Below are 18,155 nucleotides of genomic sequence, written 5' to 3' on the forward strand. Positions count from 1 at the left end.
TAAGAATGATGTCCAGTTTCCTAGCCACCTTTTTATAAGGAGAAACAGGAAACGGACATGATTGGTTAGGACACAGACTCACATCCTGGGCATGAAGCCCTGGAGGACAGGGCTGCACAGTGGGGGCATGTGCTAAAGGACTGATACCCAAGGCGTCTTCCTGGTGACACAGTGTACCCAACCACCCCTCTCCCCAACTGCGCATGTAGGGCCACATCCTTGTGGGAGTGACCGTGCCATGTGCAGATCTTAAGGAAGCAAGACATTAGTCATTCTTAGTGATACCAGGGGAAGTGAACAATTAATTGCCCGGGGAGCTATAAGTCACACATGAAGACGTTTGAACACATGGCGATCTGGGATAAGAACACAAGAGCATTCACCAGGACATCTTCCTTTAAGCTGCTCATTTATTAAGGTAGCAACTATTTATTAATCATCTCCTGGGTGCCAGGCATTATACCAGGCACTGGGGCTAACCAGGTGGTTTGAATGTAGCCTCTTCCCTGGGGGAGGCAGAAGTGTCTGGAAGAGAGAGGCGCACATGCAGAGATGATACACCAATACGAAATGCAATGAAGTGTGACCGATGCAACATCACCGACCTGCTGAGGAGGCAGTGGGGCCTTGTGAGGAGGGGCTGAATGCAGGTGAGTGGGGAGGACATCAAGAAGGCCACACAGAGGAAGAGGCTATTAAGAGGCTCTGAATATCAAAGGTACTGAGGGAAATGATTAATTTAATCATTGATTTCCTCATGTCATAGAGTCTCTGTTCACCTATAAGCTACTCTACTGTTGAGATTTTTGACTATTGAGGGTGCTCACAGGATGACACGTGTGACACTGATAGTGAGCATGTGTGTGAATGCATATACACACGCACACCCCACTGCTCCCCAATCTCCCCCTGGTATGCTGGGGCCTTTCCATCCCATTGCGTCCTCCAAAGCTGGACACACACTATGTTGGTCTCATTTTGCAGCCCTGACCCTGCACTAACAGCCCACCCTCCCAGAGGGACTTAGAAGTCCCCTTCTGAGCAGCTTTGTTATTCCCCTTCTCCTTTCAGAGCCTCAGCCCCATACCTGTGGGGTGTTCCTCATTTTCCTCCACTGAGGCCAAGCCCCAGAGGCTTGTGGGAAGGGAGCAGATGGTGGGAGTGTGGGAAGTGAATGGGGAAGACAGCAGAGACTGGAGGCAGACATTTTTTTTCTTTTTTATTCTATACAAGTGGGGAGAAGCCCCTGGGGATACAGGGATAGAGATCTACCCTCCCAGGGGAGGAGACAGGCCCCACCCTGAAGCTCTCTGGAGGCATCAAGGCAGGCACTGAGAGCCTCCCTCTCTCCAGGTTGCTTCCTCCCTTCCAGTCCCTGGCCTCCAGCTCCCCTATGCCTGCTGGACAGGGCTGGCAAGGAGTCTGGGGGAACAGGGATGGATAGGGGTCTGAGTCCTTGTGAGGCACATGTTGAGAGGAAGGCTGGAGAGGAAGGTGTTGTGGCAGCTGTCAGTCTGTTCCTGGCTCACTGGTTCCTGCTGGGGACAAATTCAGGGAACTCTGTTTCCTGGGCAGGGAGAGCCAGCACCCTGTGTTGAATAGATTGAAAGATAGGTGGGAAGGGGTCCTGCCCTCTCACCACTGGCACCTGAGGGGTCAGGGGGCCGTCTTCTATCAGGCTCCAGTTTATCACAGGACTGCGCCCTCCGTGTCCTCTTGGGTTTCAGTGGGGCAGTCCGGCGGCCTGGATCAGGGGGCCCTGAAATGACATTCATAGCAAGCTTGGCATATGTGGGAGATCACAGGCTGGGGTGCCTTTTAAGGGGAACCGATGTGGGCAGCAAGGTCTCTGAGGGTTCCCTGAGCCCCTCACTTAGCCAGGGAAGCAGACCTTGGACTTCAGGCTCCTCTTGGTCTTGCTGTGAGCCCAGCCTCAGCCGGGACTTGTTGACTCCTGAGGCTGTATTCCCAGCCTCGGTCTCCTCCCTGCCTCCTGGTACCTGAGAGGGCCGGTGACCTCTGGGGACAGCTACTGGCTTGGGAGGCCGTGGAGCTAAAGGGGGATCCTGTAGCTGGCAGAGGAAGGAAGGTGCTGGGTTCGTCTCTTGCCCCATCCAAGCACCCTCCCCACCCACCTTGCTGGCCCTCACCTTGGCATTCCTGGCTGGAACCATCCTCTCTGGGAATAAGGCTCCCTCCTTTTCTTCCTCCCCATCTTGGGAGGCTGGGCTGGGGCTCTGGCAGCTGTGGTTGGGGGCACTCTCCTCAGCTGGGGGATGGCAGACAGAAGAAGCTCCAGGAAAAGGCATGCTTGAAGAGCCCTCCTCGGTGTCCTCCTCTGGGGAAGCCCCATAGGCCAAGACTTTCCCCCTTCAGTTCCATTTGCTCCATCTCTGCCTTTGATGTCCCCTTCTACCCTCCAATGGCCACCTTTCCTTAGCTCCAGGATCACCCTGAGGTCATCACCTCTTGAGGGGCCTCTGGCCTGGATGCCTCTCTTGCAGAGCAGAACCCAGGCCCTTTCCTACCAGGGCAGAGCCAGGACATGGGGCCTGTTAGACCCACAGGCATGGCTGCCCATCCAGAGCTGCAGTGCCCCAGGGCTCTGCCAATACTGCAGCCTGACATTCCCAGAACTGTTTGCCAGTCTGATTTAGAGACAGACTCAAGGAGAGTACACTGGCACATGGCTGCCCTCCCCGCGCCTCCTTGCCCCAACTTTTAAGCAGCATGAGTAAACACCTGGCAAATGGAGTCTATATGCGTCACTATGAGGGATGCGTGCAGTGAAGTATCTGCCTATTCTGACTGTGGTTTCCTAAATGAAGGATGCAGCCCTGCTTTGAATACCTGACCCAGTCTGTGTGAGGGATGGGAAATCAGCACAGATGCCCCAGTGCTGGGTTGGCCTTGGAGGATGGGGAAAGCACACAGGCACTGTCATGCCCAGGTCAGCTTGGCTCTGGGCACTACAGGGGAGAGAGGAGCAAGGGCCGAAAGGGGCAGGAAGGGACTATGGAGACCAGGCAGCCCAAGTCAGACCTGCCTGCCCATCTTGTAACTCCTTCTGGTCCTGTATGTATTAGTCTAGGGGTAGGAGTGGAGGAGGGCAAGGGGGTGTATATGTCTACAGGAAGATTTTGTCCATGTCAATATTGTCAGGGCTCATATTCCAGGCCTTGGAAATTCAAGTCAATGCTGAGCTGGTCAGCTTTTCTTTAGTGGCTCCTTATACTTAAGTTACTCTGAACCCAGCAGGAGGGAAATATCATACCTGGAATAGTCCTCCTCCATTTTATTCCTCCAGTCATGAGACCAGAAAATAAATGACCTATTTAAAGTCATGGGTGGCTGAGCAGGACCAATATCCAGGGCGTCTGACCTCCAAGCAGTGCTCTTGCCCCTCCTTTGGGGCACCTTTCTGAATAACCCGATGATAGGTCGATGAGGTATTTTTACAGGAGGCTGAAATGTTTGAAATGAGCTTGGCATAGCTGGCACTCCCTAAGGAGTAGAATGGGAACTTCTCTATAGAGGGCACTGCTGTGCTGATGGTGGTCTGAGGCGGCACCTATCCTAGAGGATTTGCTGGAACCATCCATAAAACATTGCTCCTGTCTGTTAGCTGCAGTGAAACCACTTTTGATCTGGAGATGTTTTCTTTGGATGGAACTGTTTGTCTCTTTTGAATGTAGCTTTGTAAAATACCCTTAAACATTTTCATTGACTTCTCACTGCCCCATGTTGGTGGGAAATTCCCCAGCTCAGAAGCCACAGCTTCTGTTTCTTTGGACATGCCCTGGATATTTGGTGCTGCTGCCTGGGAAGGGGCTCTCCATACCTATGTGCCATGTGGCCTCTGCTCGCCGCATGGCACTGAAGCTTGGCTTGGAGCTTTGAGGTGGAGGGGGTGGCTTCCAGGCTCCAGGCCCTGGAATGGAAGGAGATGGGAAAGGGAAAGGAAGAAAGAGAAAGGGCAAATTAGGAGGGGTTCCTGAGAGAAGGGTCAAAGGAGGGGAACAAGGATGAGCAATCTCACCTGCATCATCTGAAGAGCGCCTTTTCTGCCAAGCCTGGGTGCTGTCATCCAGGTCTGGGCCTGTGCCCTGAAAGAATGGGTAAGTCAGATCAGGTCATGAGAAAAGCCCCCTCCATGGGGGACTGCAATTGACAAATGGTTTCTGCTCTGGCATCTCATGTCATTTTCATGTCACTACTTCCTAGATACTTGGACCATGTTTCCCAAGTGGCACCCATACCATCCTGGGGGCACAAGAAATGGCTTACACAAATTAACATACTTCTATCTTAATAGATAGATGTTTATTTTATGTATAATAGAAAAATAACTTATACAAAGTTCCTGAGATTTTTAAAGATGATAACGCTTATGTCCAGACTAAGTTTAAAAAAAGGTGAATTGATTTAAATAAAAATATTACATAAATACTAATTCAGGTGGCACATGGATAAGGTGAAAATCAGTCATAAATGGGCTGCAATCAAGTTACCAAAGTTTGGGAAGAAGAGCACTAGAGGTGAGTAGTTTTATGACTCCTCCAACCACGTATTTTACAATATCCAAGAGGTTTAGTAGCTAGTCCCAAATTCCATGGCAAGCATGGGTAGTGCAGAGAACTGCAGCCAACAACTTCCAACTCCAAAGCACCTGCATTCTCTGTGGAATCACCAGCAATGAGGGAGCAGGAAGGGGGATGGTGGACAGGGACCCACAGGACCCTCAGCTTGTAGTACCAGGTTCCTCTCACCTCTCGTTTCCCATCGAAGCTCCAACCCTTGGCTCTTCCCAACCCAGGAAGGGCAACACCATGGGCCCTTGGCTGCTGTGCTGTCCCAGGAACTGGGTCCCCCTCCCCTGGCTCTGACCCTTCGGTGCCCTGGAACAAGGTCTCTTGTTTACAAGCAGTTCCTGATGGAGAAGGAACTACACCGGCAGCAGGGGAGCAGTGGGAGCACCCCCCAACCCACTGAGTCACTGGCCCTGGGGAGGCCCTGCCATGACCCTGAGAGAAGTCCTTCCAATGTCATCATTTTCATACAGCACTCCCGGCATGCTCTGGACTACCAGATATTAGTCCATTCTCAAGGACAGGAGAATTGGAATGACCAGTGCTCCTCAGTACCTTGAGTCCTAACCTTCTCCCATTAATGTTGGGGTGATGTTAGCGAATGGGCTATGTGAGGGACAGAAGAAAGGGAGGACGCAGCACCTCCTGCCTTACTTACCATCTTCCTACGGAAGGAAGGTCCCCTTCCCCCACCAAATCCAGGGAGGAGGCTGGTTTCCTCCTCTGGGCTCCAGCAGGGAGAAGAGTTATTGCCGAGGCTCGGGGGGTCTGGGCTGGGAGGGCTCTCCTGAGTTGGGGGTGGGGGTGGGGGTGGAGGAAGGAGGAGTCCAGCAGTGGGGGACCCTGGTCCCCTGTCCCCCTTGAAGCTCCGGGGCCTCCGAAAATGAAACAGGCCTCGGCGCCTCTTCTTCTGGAGTGGAGGCAGTGGTGCCTCTGAGAGGCCTGGCCGAACAGTCCTCAGAGTCCTGGGGTAGCTGGGCAGAGTTGGGGTGAGTTAGTGACAAACGCTAGATGCAGAGCCCAGAGTGGTGCTGGTGTTGGTTCATCCTGGGTCTAATGAATATCCTATTTCTCTCTCTCATCTGGTCTCTCCTGCTGCCCTGTGCGCCTTTCCACTTCCTTAGGTCTCAGAGGAGGTGGTGTCCTTTTCTTCCCCATCATAAACCTCCAGTAGTCTTTTTCCCTTAAATTGACTCTCTCCTCCCAGACTGCCTTCCCCCTCGCCTTGGCAACAATTTTTCTCCTCCAAGTGTCCTGGCTTTTTCCTGGACATATCCTAGGGAGTCTGTGTAAGACAGAGATGGAGGCCACTGGCCTCAGGGCCTCATACTACTAATGGGCCACCCATCCCAGGGCCTTTTACCCCCTGCCCTGTCCCTACCATCCCAATCTGGTAGTTCATGCTGGCTCCATCCTTTTTAACTGTCATGAGGAGACTTAGAGGCATAGGAGTTAAAGGATGTGGGAGAAGGATAAGAATGTGGAAAAATGTCCCAGAGAGACTGTCGTGGGGACACTGTTGTTGGAAAGACTTCAGGGGAATTGGGAGGATAGGAACTGAAAATGGGAGTGTGTCTAGGCATCATACCTGGAACTTTCATCCATGACCCTTCGGCTGAAAAAGTCCTCTAGCCCCTCGTCTAGGCGGCTGGCCATTCCATTCTCCTGACGAGTCCCAGGTACTGGTACCTGCTAAGAGGAAGAGTCCTGTGGGATAGCTCATCTGGGTCAGAAGTCCCACCTCCCAACCTCTCAGAGCCTTCCCTTTGGACTTGGCCCAATGGAAATTTAGACTTTGATTCACCTAGGCATTTCCTAAGCTTGGTGGCTCTTGGCTTTGTCCTTCATAAAAATTAGAATGTCACTGCCTGGTAGACAGAGATTTCTTTCTGCATTTCTTTCTTTTTTTGATATGGGGTCTTGCTGTGTTTCCAGGCTGGTCTTGAACTCATGGGCTCAGGAAATCCTCCTGCCTCAGCCTCCTGAGTAGCTGGGTATCACCATCCCCAGCTAGATGGAGATTTATTATCTGCAATAAGGTCTAGCTCCCATCTAAAATGGATAATCCCTTAACTGTTTAATGGCTTGCTTGGGCTCCTGCCCAATTCCCCAAAGCTAATATCTCTGGCATCTAGGTCCTAAAGCTGGAATCCCTGACAACAGCATTGCTAAGGAAAGTCAGTCCTTTGTAAGGTCTTTGGGACTCACACTGGGCCGACCTGGTCCTGGTGGGGTGGTCCTGGGGGGCCGGGGCCTCCCTTGTGTTTGATGCTTTAGTTTATAACCATGAGTAGGCAGCTCAGATAGACCTTCCCAGGAGCCACTAGCTGAAGGCTGGCTGCCCCCGAGTCCTGAGAACCAGCCAGGGGGGATCCCCAGGCTCCCCAGTTGGCTTTCCATGTCCTGAGGGCTCCCACCTGTGGGTACAGCAGCATTAGAGGGACTAGCAGGAGGGATAGGGATAAGAGAGGATGCAGAGACAGAGAAGAAAGGGAAAGAGGGCCTAAGGAAGGCATAGGAGCCCGGAGGACATGAGAACTGAGGCTGGGGACTCACTGATGAAGGCAGACACCGGCCGGATCTTGCGGCAGCGTTTCTGCTTTTTGATGGCCATGGTGTCCTGCAGAAATGGACACAGGATGGGGCCAGGGCTTAATAACCCTCAACTGGAGCCTCTTACTCCTCATTAAAGCCTTTTCTTTGGAGTTTATCCTCCCTCCTGCTGCTCAGGGGGCTGAGGCATTGGGACCAGGGAAGAGGCTGGGCTGGATTGGGTTTGAGGGGAGGCCAGGCACAGAGAGGTAGAGAGTGGAGTCTTGGGAGGGGGCAAAGTAATATAGGTTCAAAGGCAGGACCCAGGTTAAGGGGGGGTGGCTCACGATGTTGGTCCCAAGTTCATCATCTGTGGTCTCCTCGTGGTCATGGTTCCGGCCTCGGCCTCTGGAGGACAGATCCTGCCCTTGGCCCAGCCCCCCTGGTGGATCTGATAGCGTCCTTAACTGGGTCAAGTGCCGGGCCTGGGAAAGGATAGGTGTGACTAGGATCCCAAGGAAGCTGCCCACCTCTCAGGGATATGGGAGGTTGGGATGGGGTGATGCAAGGTGGAGGGCATGCCCCAGCCTGGCCAGGTTCAGAAGACTTACCAGGCTCTTGTGGGAGTGGTACAGCTCCTGCAGGATCTCATCCACTATGGAGTTGGTCAAGTAGGTGACAACTGAGAGCTTCACCTCACTGTAGGCATAGGTGGGGCTGCTCAGTCACCCCTCGCCTGGCATGGAGCCTCAGCCCCTCCCTACTGCAGATGCCTGAGAGAATGGGTCAGTGGGCTTGGCTGCCCATGGAGAATGTGGCTGCTATAGGAGGCACCTTATGTCTACCACAGTCATGTCTCCACAAACATATGTCTAGTTCCAGCCCTCATGTATGTGGTCAAAGAGGAATTGAAGGAGGAGCAAGGAGGTTCTAGGTCAGGAGCCCCAGTGGAACAGAGCTAGGTGAACTTGGGTGCTGAATAAACCTTGAAAGTGTAGAAACCTGTACTTCTTGAGCCTGGCTGTTTCAGATTCATTTACTTATTTGCTTTGGTGAGTGGTGGCACCCAGACCCAGAGTGAAAGCACTTTAGGGAAAATGAAGACAGGGAGGAAGAGAACATGGCATCCAGGTGTCTGACATACATCACTTTGCTCACGTCTTTGAGGAAGTTGGGTTTTGTTTCTAGGAAACAATTCCTGGTATATGTGTGTGGGTACATGCTGTATATACCTGTTTGTGTACCACCGGGGCTTCTAAACCCCAGCTCAGCACTTACGATTACTAGGGCAAAGACCAGTCAGATTCTAAATAGCAAGGTTGCATTTGGTTAAAGATTTATCCCTCACAACAGAGATTATGCCATTCATTATTCATTGCTGATAGTTCCCAAGTCCCTATGCACTCTAAGCCAAGTCCAGCCCTACCCCCAGCCCCATGCTCTTTCTCACTCCAGCTTGTTCTGAATGTCCTGTCCCGCCTGCTCCAGCAGTGCCCCTCGGATGAAGTTCCGAGGCACAGTGACGCGCTCTGCCACATTGCTCAGCATCTTATTGTGCCCCTCAGCCACTCGCATGGCTACGGGGCATAACTCCTGTGTTAGGCTGACCATGGATTCCAGGATCACCTAGTGTGGGGAGAAGGGAGGCCAGAGTCCCAAGGGGAGCAGTCAGGGCTGGCACTTCAGTGCAAGAAACGTTAGCCTGTCTATTCCAGTTCCTCATGGTGATACTGAGGGACCTGCCTAAGGTCACAGATCTATTAGAGCCTTGGACACTCAGGCTCCCCTACCTCATAATCAGTGCTTCTTCTATCCTACCACATAGACAGGGGGAGAAACAGTCCCAGGATCAGAATTCAGAGAAGGGGAGGTTACAGTTTAGGGTCCAAGGTCAAAGCTAGCAGAAAAATCTAAGCCCCATATTGTTGTAATGCTTTTGCACAGGGGTACTGTGGGTAGTCTCAACTGTGCATTTCCTTTTTACCCTCCTTCTCTGACTTCAGTTCTTAGCTTTGGACATTGGTCAACACTGGGTTCCCATCATGGCCTCCTCCCTTCCCAAGGACTTGCCTGCAGCTCCTTGTCCACAGCCTTGGACACCTCACTGGCTACTGATTCCAGCCTCTGCCGCACAGGTCCGTCATTGGCCAGCACATGGCCCAGCTCATAGAGGCTGGGAAACAGCTATGGAAGGAAGGGGTTAGGTTCAGAGACCAGAATCAGGGCCTAAAAAGTCCCTGGGGGCTTTGGGCTAGGAGAGCAGGTGCCTAGACACTCCTGGGTTAGTATGATTGGCCTTCTTGGGTTCTCCAGACTGTCAGGGAGGGTGGGGCTGCAGAGGGCTCACCGCCCGGGAGTTTTTGGCATCCTTGATGAGGTCCCGAGCATAGAGCAGCTCATCCTGCACAGGTTCCAAAGGGCACAGCCTCAGTGCCCGTACCTCCTCCTGCACTCGTCCACACAGCCGCTGCAGCATCTGGAGCACAGTGGCAGGATTGTCAGGGGTCCCAGGTCAGACCCTTTGGTCCATGCAACTGGTACTGACATTGGCAGTGGTGGTAGTGATGTCTTTGGGTAGCCCCAGTCTCCCTCTTTAGAATTCCCTTCCTGAATGCTCAGTCAAGTTCCCAGAACCCTGTGCATCTCTTGTCTGGGGCTACTTGTTGTTTTCCCACATATGTTTGGAGCCCACGTTTTGAATACCCTGTCCTTTTGCTTTCCTACATGCTCAATCCAGTTATGTGATTACATGATGCCTCTTCCTGCCCCCACCCCATGCACTTCACCACCTTACCCCTGTACCCTGCATGCCCCATGTGTCCCAGAGGGAAACGTTTACTTGCTCGGCGCTGCTGGTCACCAGGCCCTGCTGTAGCCTGAAGGCCTGCTCCTGGGGGCATGTCTGAGAGTGGTTGTTCCTCACCAGGCACCATTGGATCTGGAGACCATGAAGTGGGTAGGATCAGGGCTAAGGTCATGGGCTGCCCTCTGCCCCTTACTTTCTCACCCTGCTTAAGATAGCACCCTCCACCTTCTGCCAGACGTCCTCCGTGCGCTCAGGGGCACTGCGGTAGGCTTGGGAGATGTCGCTCACCGGGAAGGACATGAAGCGCAGTGTGTGGTTGCTGTGGGACACAGAATGGCTGGGTAGGGCAGGACCCCTGCTCCCCAAAGCCCACCCCTTGTGCATCATTTCCCCTCTTTCATGGTCCTTCCTTACACTTCTGTGGAGGAGACTGGTTGGGGCTGGGGTAGTTTAGGCCTGATCCCGGCAAGGGGGCTTGGATCAGGGCAGGGCCTTGGTCCACTTACCTCTCCAGTGCCCTCGCAATATCCAGGAAGCCCAGGGCAGATGTATTGTTCCGATCCCATAGGATAGTTCTGAGGGAAGGTGAGCACTGGTTTGTCACCCCTTCCTCTAAAGCCCTCCCTCCCTTCCTGACTTAGTGATGGTTCTGGGATGGGGGTCTTCCAAAGGTTGGAATACAGGGCATTGAGGCAAGAATGTGTACATACATATGTGTGTGTTGTGGGGGGTTGGAATTTTGGGTCAGAGAGTCCAGGTGTGGATCTCACCTGAGGGAGGAATTTATCTGCAGGGCCTTAGACAGCATCTTGGCCCCGATGTCCTCCATGCCATTGCCGCTCAGGTCCACCTTGGCCAGGCAGGTGTTACTTCCCAGAGCATTGATGAGGATGCTAGTACGGAGCTTCAGTCGGGAGTCTGCCACTGACAGTGACTGCAGGGACTGAGTGGGCAAGCAGGGGTTGGGTCCAGTCCCCACAGTCCCCTGCCACTGGAGGTCCCCTCCTAGGCCCAGTCACTCACACAGTCCTCTTCCTGGATCAGTTGAACCAGCTTGTGGAGGATCTCCTCCAGGGTCCTGTGGGGAGTTGGGGCTCAGAGTAGAAGGGGAAGGGGCTGGGGTCATACTATTGAAGGAGGAGAGAGGTGGCCAGAGGTAATACAGTGAGCCAAGAGGATGGGTGGATGAAAGGATGAGGATCTCTGGGCGTGGGAAGGGGGCCTCACTTGGCCTTGACATTGAAGTTCTTGCCCAGGAACAGGTGCTTGAGGGACTTGTTCTTGCCAAGTGCAGGCACCAGGGTCAGGAGGTCCGAGTCGAACCCTGGTCAGTAGATGGGACAGGACTGGCCTTGAGGCCCGAGGCTAACTGGGGTCCCCTCAGGGCTTCTTCCCTTAGTTCAAAGAGGTGCTCCTACTCACCATTGTCTGACAGATCTAGGCTGCCCACACAGGTGACAGCCCCCAGCTGCTCCTGCAAGGCCTGGGCTCCTGCTGAGCGGAGCTGCAGAGACAGGGTAGAGCAGGGAAGGCCAGGATTGGGGTAAGAGATGGAGTGGGGGAATAGGGAACCTTTAATCCTCATAGACCAGAGTAGTAATGCCAGGGTTCCAAAGTCACACGAGGTTGTGGGTATAAAACCAGGGAGGTCCTTTATCTATACCCCATCCTTTTTCAAGGCTCTTTCTCTCTCCCTGTCAGAAAGACTGCTATTCCTAAAACAGCTTGCTCCTGCCCTCTGCTGGAAAAGCCTGGTATCTCCCACCCACCAAAGCTTTAGGTGGGGAGAACACAAGGGTCTCTGGAAAAGGGGCCAGAGAGGGGAAGCAGAGGTGTGGTCAGGGCAAAGGGTTGCCGAGGAGTAGCACAGAGGTGAGAGGTGAGATGGAGCCAGGGTTTGACTCTGGTTGGAGAAATGAACACTGGGTGACAGGTGAGGATTTACCTCACAGCTGCTGAGGTCCAGGTGCAAATCACTGAGGTGACTGTTGAGGGAGAGGCCCTGAAGTAGCGCCCTGTAGGAGGAAGGTCAGTAGGCCCACATTTACCCTTCCTCTAGGTCCCTTTGGTTCCCTTGGACACCCCCAACCCTGCACCCACCAGACCTGAGGGCCTCCAGGGGCAGCCTTGTGGTTGATAGGTTGACGTGGCTCAGTGTGTAGGCGCTGCTGAAGAACTGCTTGAAGGCTGGTGGGGCCTCCCGGCCCTTCCTGTGGAGATCCCTGAGGTCAGCAAGGGAGGGGGATGACCACAGTTTGCCCTGTCCCTCCCTGCCCCTCCTGCCCCCACCTGTGGGAACAGCTGTTGCGAGCCAGGTTGAGGTAGGTGAGGTGGGAGCAGCAGCCATGAAGCAGGGCACCCAGAAGCTGTGGTGAGAGACATGGGGGGCCTCAGAGGGGCCAGGAGTGAGGAGTGTGGTGGGTCAAGGACTCCCTCCGCCCTCCCCACCAAGGTCTGGAAGGTTCCTTTTCTGAGAGGGCCCACTGTGGATGCACAGTCAGCTTCTTAAAGCCTCAGTTTTGTCCTCTGTAGAAATTGTGTCCATTCCCTGTCTGGTTCCCTGGGCTATGGAGAGGCTCACAGGCAGCGGATGTGTAAAGCAGGGCCACCACTATTCCTAAGGTGTCTTTACTCAAGTTAGGGGAAACATCCTTTCCCACCAGTGGAGACTCAGCCCTAGGCTAGGGTGCACAGCTGGGTAATGGAGTGAGGGCTGGCTTTTGGCATAGCAGGTGCAATCTCGAGACCTGGATATAGTGCACATAGGTATGAGCTACTGCTAAACTCATCCTGGCAGCCTGCCCACCTCTGTACTCAGAGAAGGGGCAGGGGTGAGACAGAGATCCACCATAGCCTCCCCAAATCCCCTCAGCCTGGCACTCCCCGTCACCAACCCCTCACCAAGTCAACAGCACAGTCAGTCCCCGACAGGTCCAGGTGCACCAGGGCATTGGGCTGGGCCAGGAAACTGTACAGAGCCTTAGGAAGAAAGGACAGACAGGCTACGGGAGAAGAGATGATAGAGTCTCTCTACCCCCAGGGGCAACAGGGTGAAAACTCCCTGGCCCTGAATCCTGAGCATGCTTCTGCAAAGGGTGGGGCTAATGTTCTGTGGACTCACATTGGCTTCGTCGGTGGCGAGCAGCCCAGGGTTCTTGCTCAGGTCCAGGTATCGAAGGGAGCTGGCGAAGGCCGGGTTGGCCCCAAATGTCTGGCCCAGTGCCTGGAGCCCTGAGCACAGCGAGCACTGGGCTGGGTTGGCCCTCATCCCCATCTCTTCCCCTCAATACATGACCCTTCCCCATTCCTAAATGTGGCTATTTTCCACCCTCAATCCCTGGAATGGTATGTGGATGTGTGGGTGCACCTCTGAGGCTCAGCATCACAGGGAGCACTTGGGGAAGGTCAGCAATCAGAGGTTAGGGGTTCTGGTGTGAGTACCTCGGGGGGAAATGGCAGTCTTGGCCAAGCACAGCTTGGTGAGGCCAGTGGGGAAGCAGAGTAGCTGCTGGCTCAGACTGAGGAAACCTGAGGAGTGGAGAGAATGGGCCCAGTGAGAGCTGGGCAGTAGGTGCAGGTGGTGTAGAGTCAGATGGGGGCTTGAGTAGGGTGCAGGCCTGGGGTCAAGGATAGAAATGCTGGGACAGGGGCTACCATCAGGCTGAAGAGCCACTGTTCAGACCCGGGTTGGGCTCTGGGCTAGGACAGGGGTCTGCATTGTGGTGGGATAGAATTCAGGGCTGGGGCTCACCCTTGTCCTCGATGGGGTTGTGGGACAGAGTGAGGGCATGCAGCACACAGCTCCCGTTCTCCCCAAACACCCCGGCCAGCTTCTGGACAAAGTCCCTTCGGGGAAGGGGAGGAAGGATTTGTCCGGAGCTGAGCCCCAGGTCCCAACCCGTGGGCTTCCCCTCCTCCTCTACCTGCCTGTCTGGCTGGCGCTGCAATGGTCAGAGGCCCTCAGAACAGGGGAGCAGCTTGGGGCCTGCCAGGGACCTTGTCACCTCTCTGGAGTACCTGAGGGCATGCCACACCTTAGGAAGTTGTGCTGAGACAAAGCCCAGCTTTGAGTCCTCAAGACTGCCACCCTGCTTGGCATTTGATGGAAAACAGGGATAAGGTATGGCAAGAACTAGGGAAAGGCCAATGAATTTGGGCATTGGGAGCCTGAGGTCTGAGTTCCAGCTTGATGACTAACTTGCTTTGTGCCCTCTTTGGGTCTCAGCTTCCTTCCTCTCTGGAAAGTGAGGAGCTGGATGAGATAGTTCAGGGACCCCATGCTCTGAGGTTTTAGAACTCTTAAGACTACATGAAGGGGATACCACTGCCCACAGAGGAAGCTGGCCTCACGTCTTAAGTCCAGCATTGTCCAGCACTAGCTCTTCCAGGCTCCCCGACTTGCTCAGGGTATGTAGCACCTGTTCTAGAACTTCTGAACCCTGAGGACAGAAAGGTTCTAAGATCAGGAGCCAAGAAGGACACTCCCCTGCCCTCCCCTCTCTCCTACTTCCTACCAGCCGCAGGTCTTTGCAGTAGAGTTTGGTAAACCACTGGTTGTAGGCCAGGGCTGCCACCATTAGGGCCAAATCTCTGTGGGGATAGTGAAGAGAGGAGGAAGTGGTAAGTAGGTGGCTGGGGTAGGAAAGAAGAGACCAATGATGGGGAAAGATGGCTAGATAGCAGTGGAGTTGGGAGTGTGGAGTTGGGGAGATAGAGCAGGGGCTGGGTGGGACCAGAAGGGAGATCCTGGGAAGGGCCAGGGTTGAACAGAGGTGGGGAATTTGGGGGTTGAGTCTCTGCCCCAACTGCTTACCGGCTCTCTAAGTGGCTGAAATCCAGAAGATTGAACTCGCGGTTATCCTCAGCATGGTAAATGGTATCCACATCCTTGAAGAGATGGAACTAGCTCACACCTGCTCCCCACCCCCTCATCTGCTCCTCCCTCCAGGTCCCACTGGCTCCCTGCTAAGTCCCTGCTCAACGCACCCATTGCACCTCCTCACGGCAGTGCAGCCCATTGTAGTCACACAGGGCAGCATAGGTCTCGGAGAAGCCACCTGTGGAGAGGAGATGGACTGGCTCCATGAAGGGCAAGGGGATGTGAAACAGCTCGGGGTTCAAGGTCACCATGTGTGCTAGTATCCTAGGTTCCTGCTACATCATGAAGTTCCTGCGATCCGGGAACATCAAGGCAGGCAAAGACTCCTCAAGGCAAAATCCCATGCACAAAGGGCTCTGGACATGGGGCAGAGTGACCTGGGTCCCACATTCCTTGTGTTTGCCCCTGCTCACCACACACACTATGGGTGGTAGATGTTGAAGTCTCAGAGTTGGGGGATGTGTCTCGGGGGCCCTCAGGTGTGTCCACATTTCCACGTCGGATCAAACACCTGGAAAATGAACAAATCATCCAAGAGTGGGATCGAAAGAGGCTCTCAGTTATTTCCCCTGTTATAGCTTTTGTGCCCCCAGGAAAAAGCAGGAGGGGAACATGAGTACTCTTTTTCTAGGTTGTCTAGTTGTCTAAGTCTCATTGTTGTCTAATCCCTTGAGATACCCCTTGTTTGCCACTCACCCAGGGCCAGGGCAGACCTTGGAGAGGGCAGAGCTCACATGTCGCGTCACCTGGTCCACGCTCTCAGCTGATGGCAGTCGCATGCTCACCATGCCGCGCTCCGTCTCCACCAGGATCTGGGGGGAGGGAGCGGCAGAGCCTTAGATATTGACTCCCTTCTCCAGTTGGCCCAATAGTGGGATGTAGAACCCTGGTGATCACCTGGTTCTGACTGAGCGTGTTGAATGCACGGATCTCCAGGACATTGAAGGAGCTCTCCACCTGGAGGGATGGAGATGCTCAGTTCCTGATTAGGACCTTGTTGCCAGGCTGAGAAGGGAGCATGCTAGTCTTCTCTGCTCAACTCACCTTGGCAGGGACTTTAAGGGGGAAGAGGTGGAGGCGCCAGGAGGTCAGGGCCTGCAGAGAAGAGTATCAGCTGCTCATGGCAGCTGCCTGGGCCCTGGTGACCCTGCCTTCCTTTAGCCTCCTCAACTCTGCTCTTGGAGTCTCCTTTTCTTTCCTGCCCTACCTTAGGTTCCTAGACATCAGCCCAGCCCGCCCTGCCCCTCCCCCAGGCTTTATCTCCTCACCTGTTCTCTCATTTCTGTCTCTCCTGTCTAGCTCCCTACAGCTCAGTTGCTCTCACCAACTCCCTTCACCCCACCAAGATCAATGCCCTCACCAGCACTCGGTCCTCAAACTTCTTGGGTTTTGTCTCTAGCTTCACTCGATGTTGCTGGAGCACAGCCCCTTGGCTCAGGCACCTCCGGATGCTGTCTGCAGATGGGTGGGGGCCTGCTCAGAGCTCCCCTCACCCTGGCCACCCCCACTCCCTCAGGGTTGTTCAGATAGAGGCAGAGGTAGGGGCAGATTCGAGGAGAGAGAAACAGGGACAAAGAAGTATGGGACAGAGACTTTTCCTTCATGGGTGACTTTTCCTATTGGAGAGGGAATGGAGAATGGAGAAAACTCTGGCTCCTGATGTCCCTGAGTTAGGGGACAGTAGCTGAGTGGCACTGCCTGTGGGAGGGTATGTCTTACACCTCTGAGGGTGTGAAGGATTTCTCCAGCCCATCAATACATACACAGTGAGTCAGTATGTGGGGGTGTGGGGGTGTCCCCTGACTGTATCCTAGGTGGTCTGGGTGTGGGAGTCTGACTTTACTACAAGTGTGTATGTATGCCTTCTGACAATGCCAGGGAGCCTGAGTGTGGCATTGGCAGGGACAGAGAAGTGTGAATGAGTCTGCTAGCTTGCTACTGTGAAAGGGCACAGTGCCAGACAGTTCGTGTGTGTGTGTGTGTGTGTGTGTGTGTGTGTGTATGTATGTATGTGTGTGTTGGTGGTGGTGGGGGAAGGATTTAATGTTTAAATGAGCCCCATACCCACATACCCATCTGCTGGCAGAACCATCCGGATATCCCATAGTGTGCATATGTACACGTGTGCAGTGGGGGTGCATGTGTGTGGTGGAGGTACAGTTTCTGTAAAGATGTGTATACACACATCTCATGATTGTGATCCAGTGTGTGAGGGTATCTGTGGGAAATCGCCACAGTGCATCATGGCTCTTAGCATCCTTGAGCTCCTGCTCTCTGCGTGGGCTAGCCTGTGCTCAGCCTCTGGGGTCAGGGTTGTGGCACTGCTGGGGGTGAGGGCAGGCCTTGGTTTGGGCTAAGTATGAGAACCTATGAAACCAGAAGAGGCTTTGAAGTGTGGGTGGTGGGTAATGAGAAGAGGGCAGGTTGGGAAGGGGGCTGTGGGAGGTAAGCTGAAGGGACCCTGCTTTTGATTTTAGCTTCAGTCCAGAGCCTCTTTCCTGACTCCCTTCTTTGCCCCGCTGGCCTGGTCGATGCCAGGCATCTAGGGGGGCTCTCTCCTGGGTCAGTTCCGGGGCGGGGCCGAGAAGAGGGAGGGTGTTAAGACAAGCAGCGGTCAGGACCAGGGGCAGCTCCCATCGCCTGGCGGGGCGGGCCTGGCCCCGCCCGGCGGGGGTGGGGGAAAGCAAGGACTCTAAGGAGGGGACACTGGACACCTCACCGAGGGGTGGGTCAGGAACGCTAAGCGTCAGCCCCAGAAAGCGCAAGGGAACTGCACCTGTCACCCAAGAGCGGGACGGGCGGCTCCAGGATAGGAAGGTCCTTGGTAGGGTGAGGCGAGCGGGGCAGAGGAGGATGCTCCGGGGACAGCGATGCCAGAGCTGGGATGCAGGAGTAGGGGTCTGCCTTGGAGCGAGGATGCATGAGGGGGGCAGGAGGCGCCGGGCTTGGGTCTGACCGCGGGCAGGAAAGCACTGGTCTGGGATGCTCCCGGACGGGGCGTCCCGGAGACCAAGGCAGCCTCCTACCTTGCAACTCGCGGGTGAGCTCCACGCTGGCCTTGGCCATGGCGGTCACTGCTGCTGCTGCTGCTGCTGCTGCTGTTGCTGCAGAGAAGCCGCCGCCGCCAGGGAGCCGCGGCACATGCTAGTCCCGGCTCCGGCAGGGCCCGGGCGCTGAGCGCTGCAGCAGCGACCGAGCCCGCTCCAGTCAGGGGCGGCTGCGCGAGCGCTCCTCCCCCAGCCTCGGAGCGCCGGGTCTCCCGCCCCGCCCGGAGAAGTGCTGAACTGAGCATGCGCGCTGCGCTGCCGAGCCGCGTGAGACCCCGCGCGCGCTCGCGCCGACCCCTCCT

At 54.7% G+C, this 18,155-nt stretch overlaps 1 protein-coding gene across 3 annotated transcripts; it reads right to left on the bottom strand.

The window, feature by feature from the left end:
• Positions 1-1,268: 1,268 nt before the first annotated feature.
• On the bottom strand, positions 1,269-18,002 carry CARMIL3 (capping protein regulator and myosin 1 linker 3). 3 transcript variants are annotated; one of them, XM_081293223.1, is made up of 40 exons: positions 17,833-18,002; positions 16,167-16,261; positions 15,851-15,901; positions 15,704-15,763; positions 15,503-15,618; positions 15,220-15,317; positions 14,914-14,984; positions 14,741-14,814; positions 14,442-14,517; positions 14,278-14,366; positions 13,679-13,773; positions 13,369-13,455; positions 13,049-13,158; positions 12,829-12,906; positions 12,217-12,293; positions 12,033-12,137; positions 11,873-11,942; positions 11,350-11,431; positions 11,155-11,251; positions 10,951-11,005; positions 10,698-10,870; positions 10,434-10,502; positions 10,153-10,246; positions 9,961-10,059; positions 9,469-9,597; positions 9,192-9,305; positions 8,572-8,747; positions 7,733-7,820; positions 7,469-7,606; positions 7,146-7,209; positions 6,798-7,006; positions 6,178-6,278; positions 5,248-5,563; positions 4,770-4,898; positions 4,040-4,106; positions 3,842-3,931; positions 2,151-2,269; positions 1,892-2,072; positions 1,649-1,759; positions 1,269-1,535 (listed from the first exon to the last, which is right to left on the bottom strand). In XM_081293223.1, the coding sequence occupies exons 1-40, from the start codon at positions 17,870-17,872 to the stop codon at positions 1,510-1,512; spliced, it is 4,119 nt and encodes a 1,372-aa protein (XP_081149349.1). In that variant the 5' UTR covers positions 17,873-18,002; the 3' UTR covers positions 1,269-1,509. The 3 variants fall into 3 exon arrangements, with proteins under 3 accessions (XP_081149349.1, XP_081149348.1, XP_081149347.1); XM_081293222.1 differs by having other exon boundaries at positions 6,178-6,281; positions 17,833-17,930; XM_081293221.1 differs by having other exon boundaries at positions 1,269-1,538; positions 6,178-6,281; positions 17,833-17,930.
• Between the last annotated feature and the right edge of the window lie 153 nt (positions 18,003-18,155).

Source organism: Spermophilus citellus (genome assembly GCF_964194105.1).
Source record: "Spermophilus citellus genome assembly, chromosome: 4".
NCBI classification, from domain to species: Eukaryota; Metazoa; Chordata; class Mammalia; order Rodentia; family Sciuridae; genus Spermophilus; species Spermophilus citellus.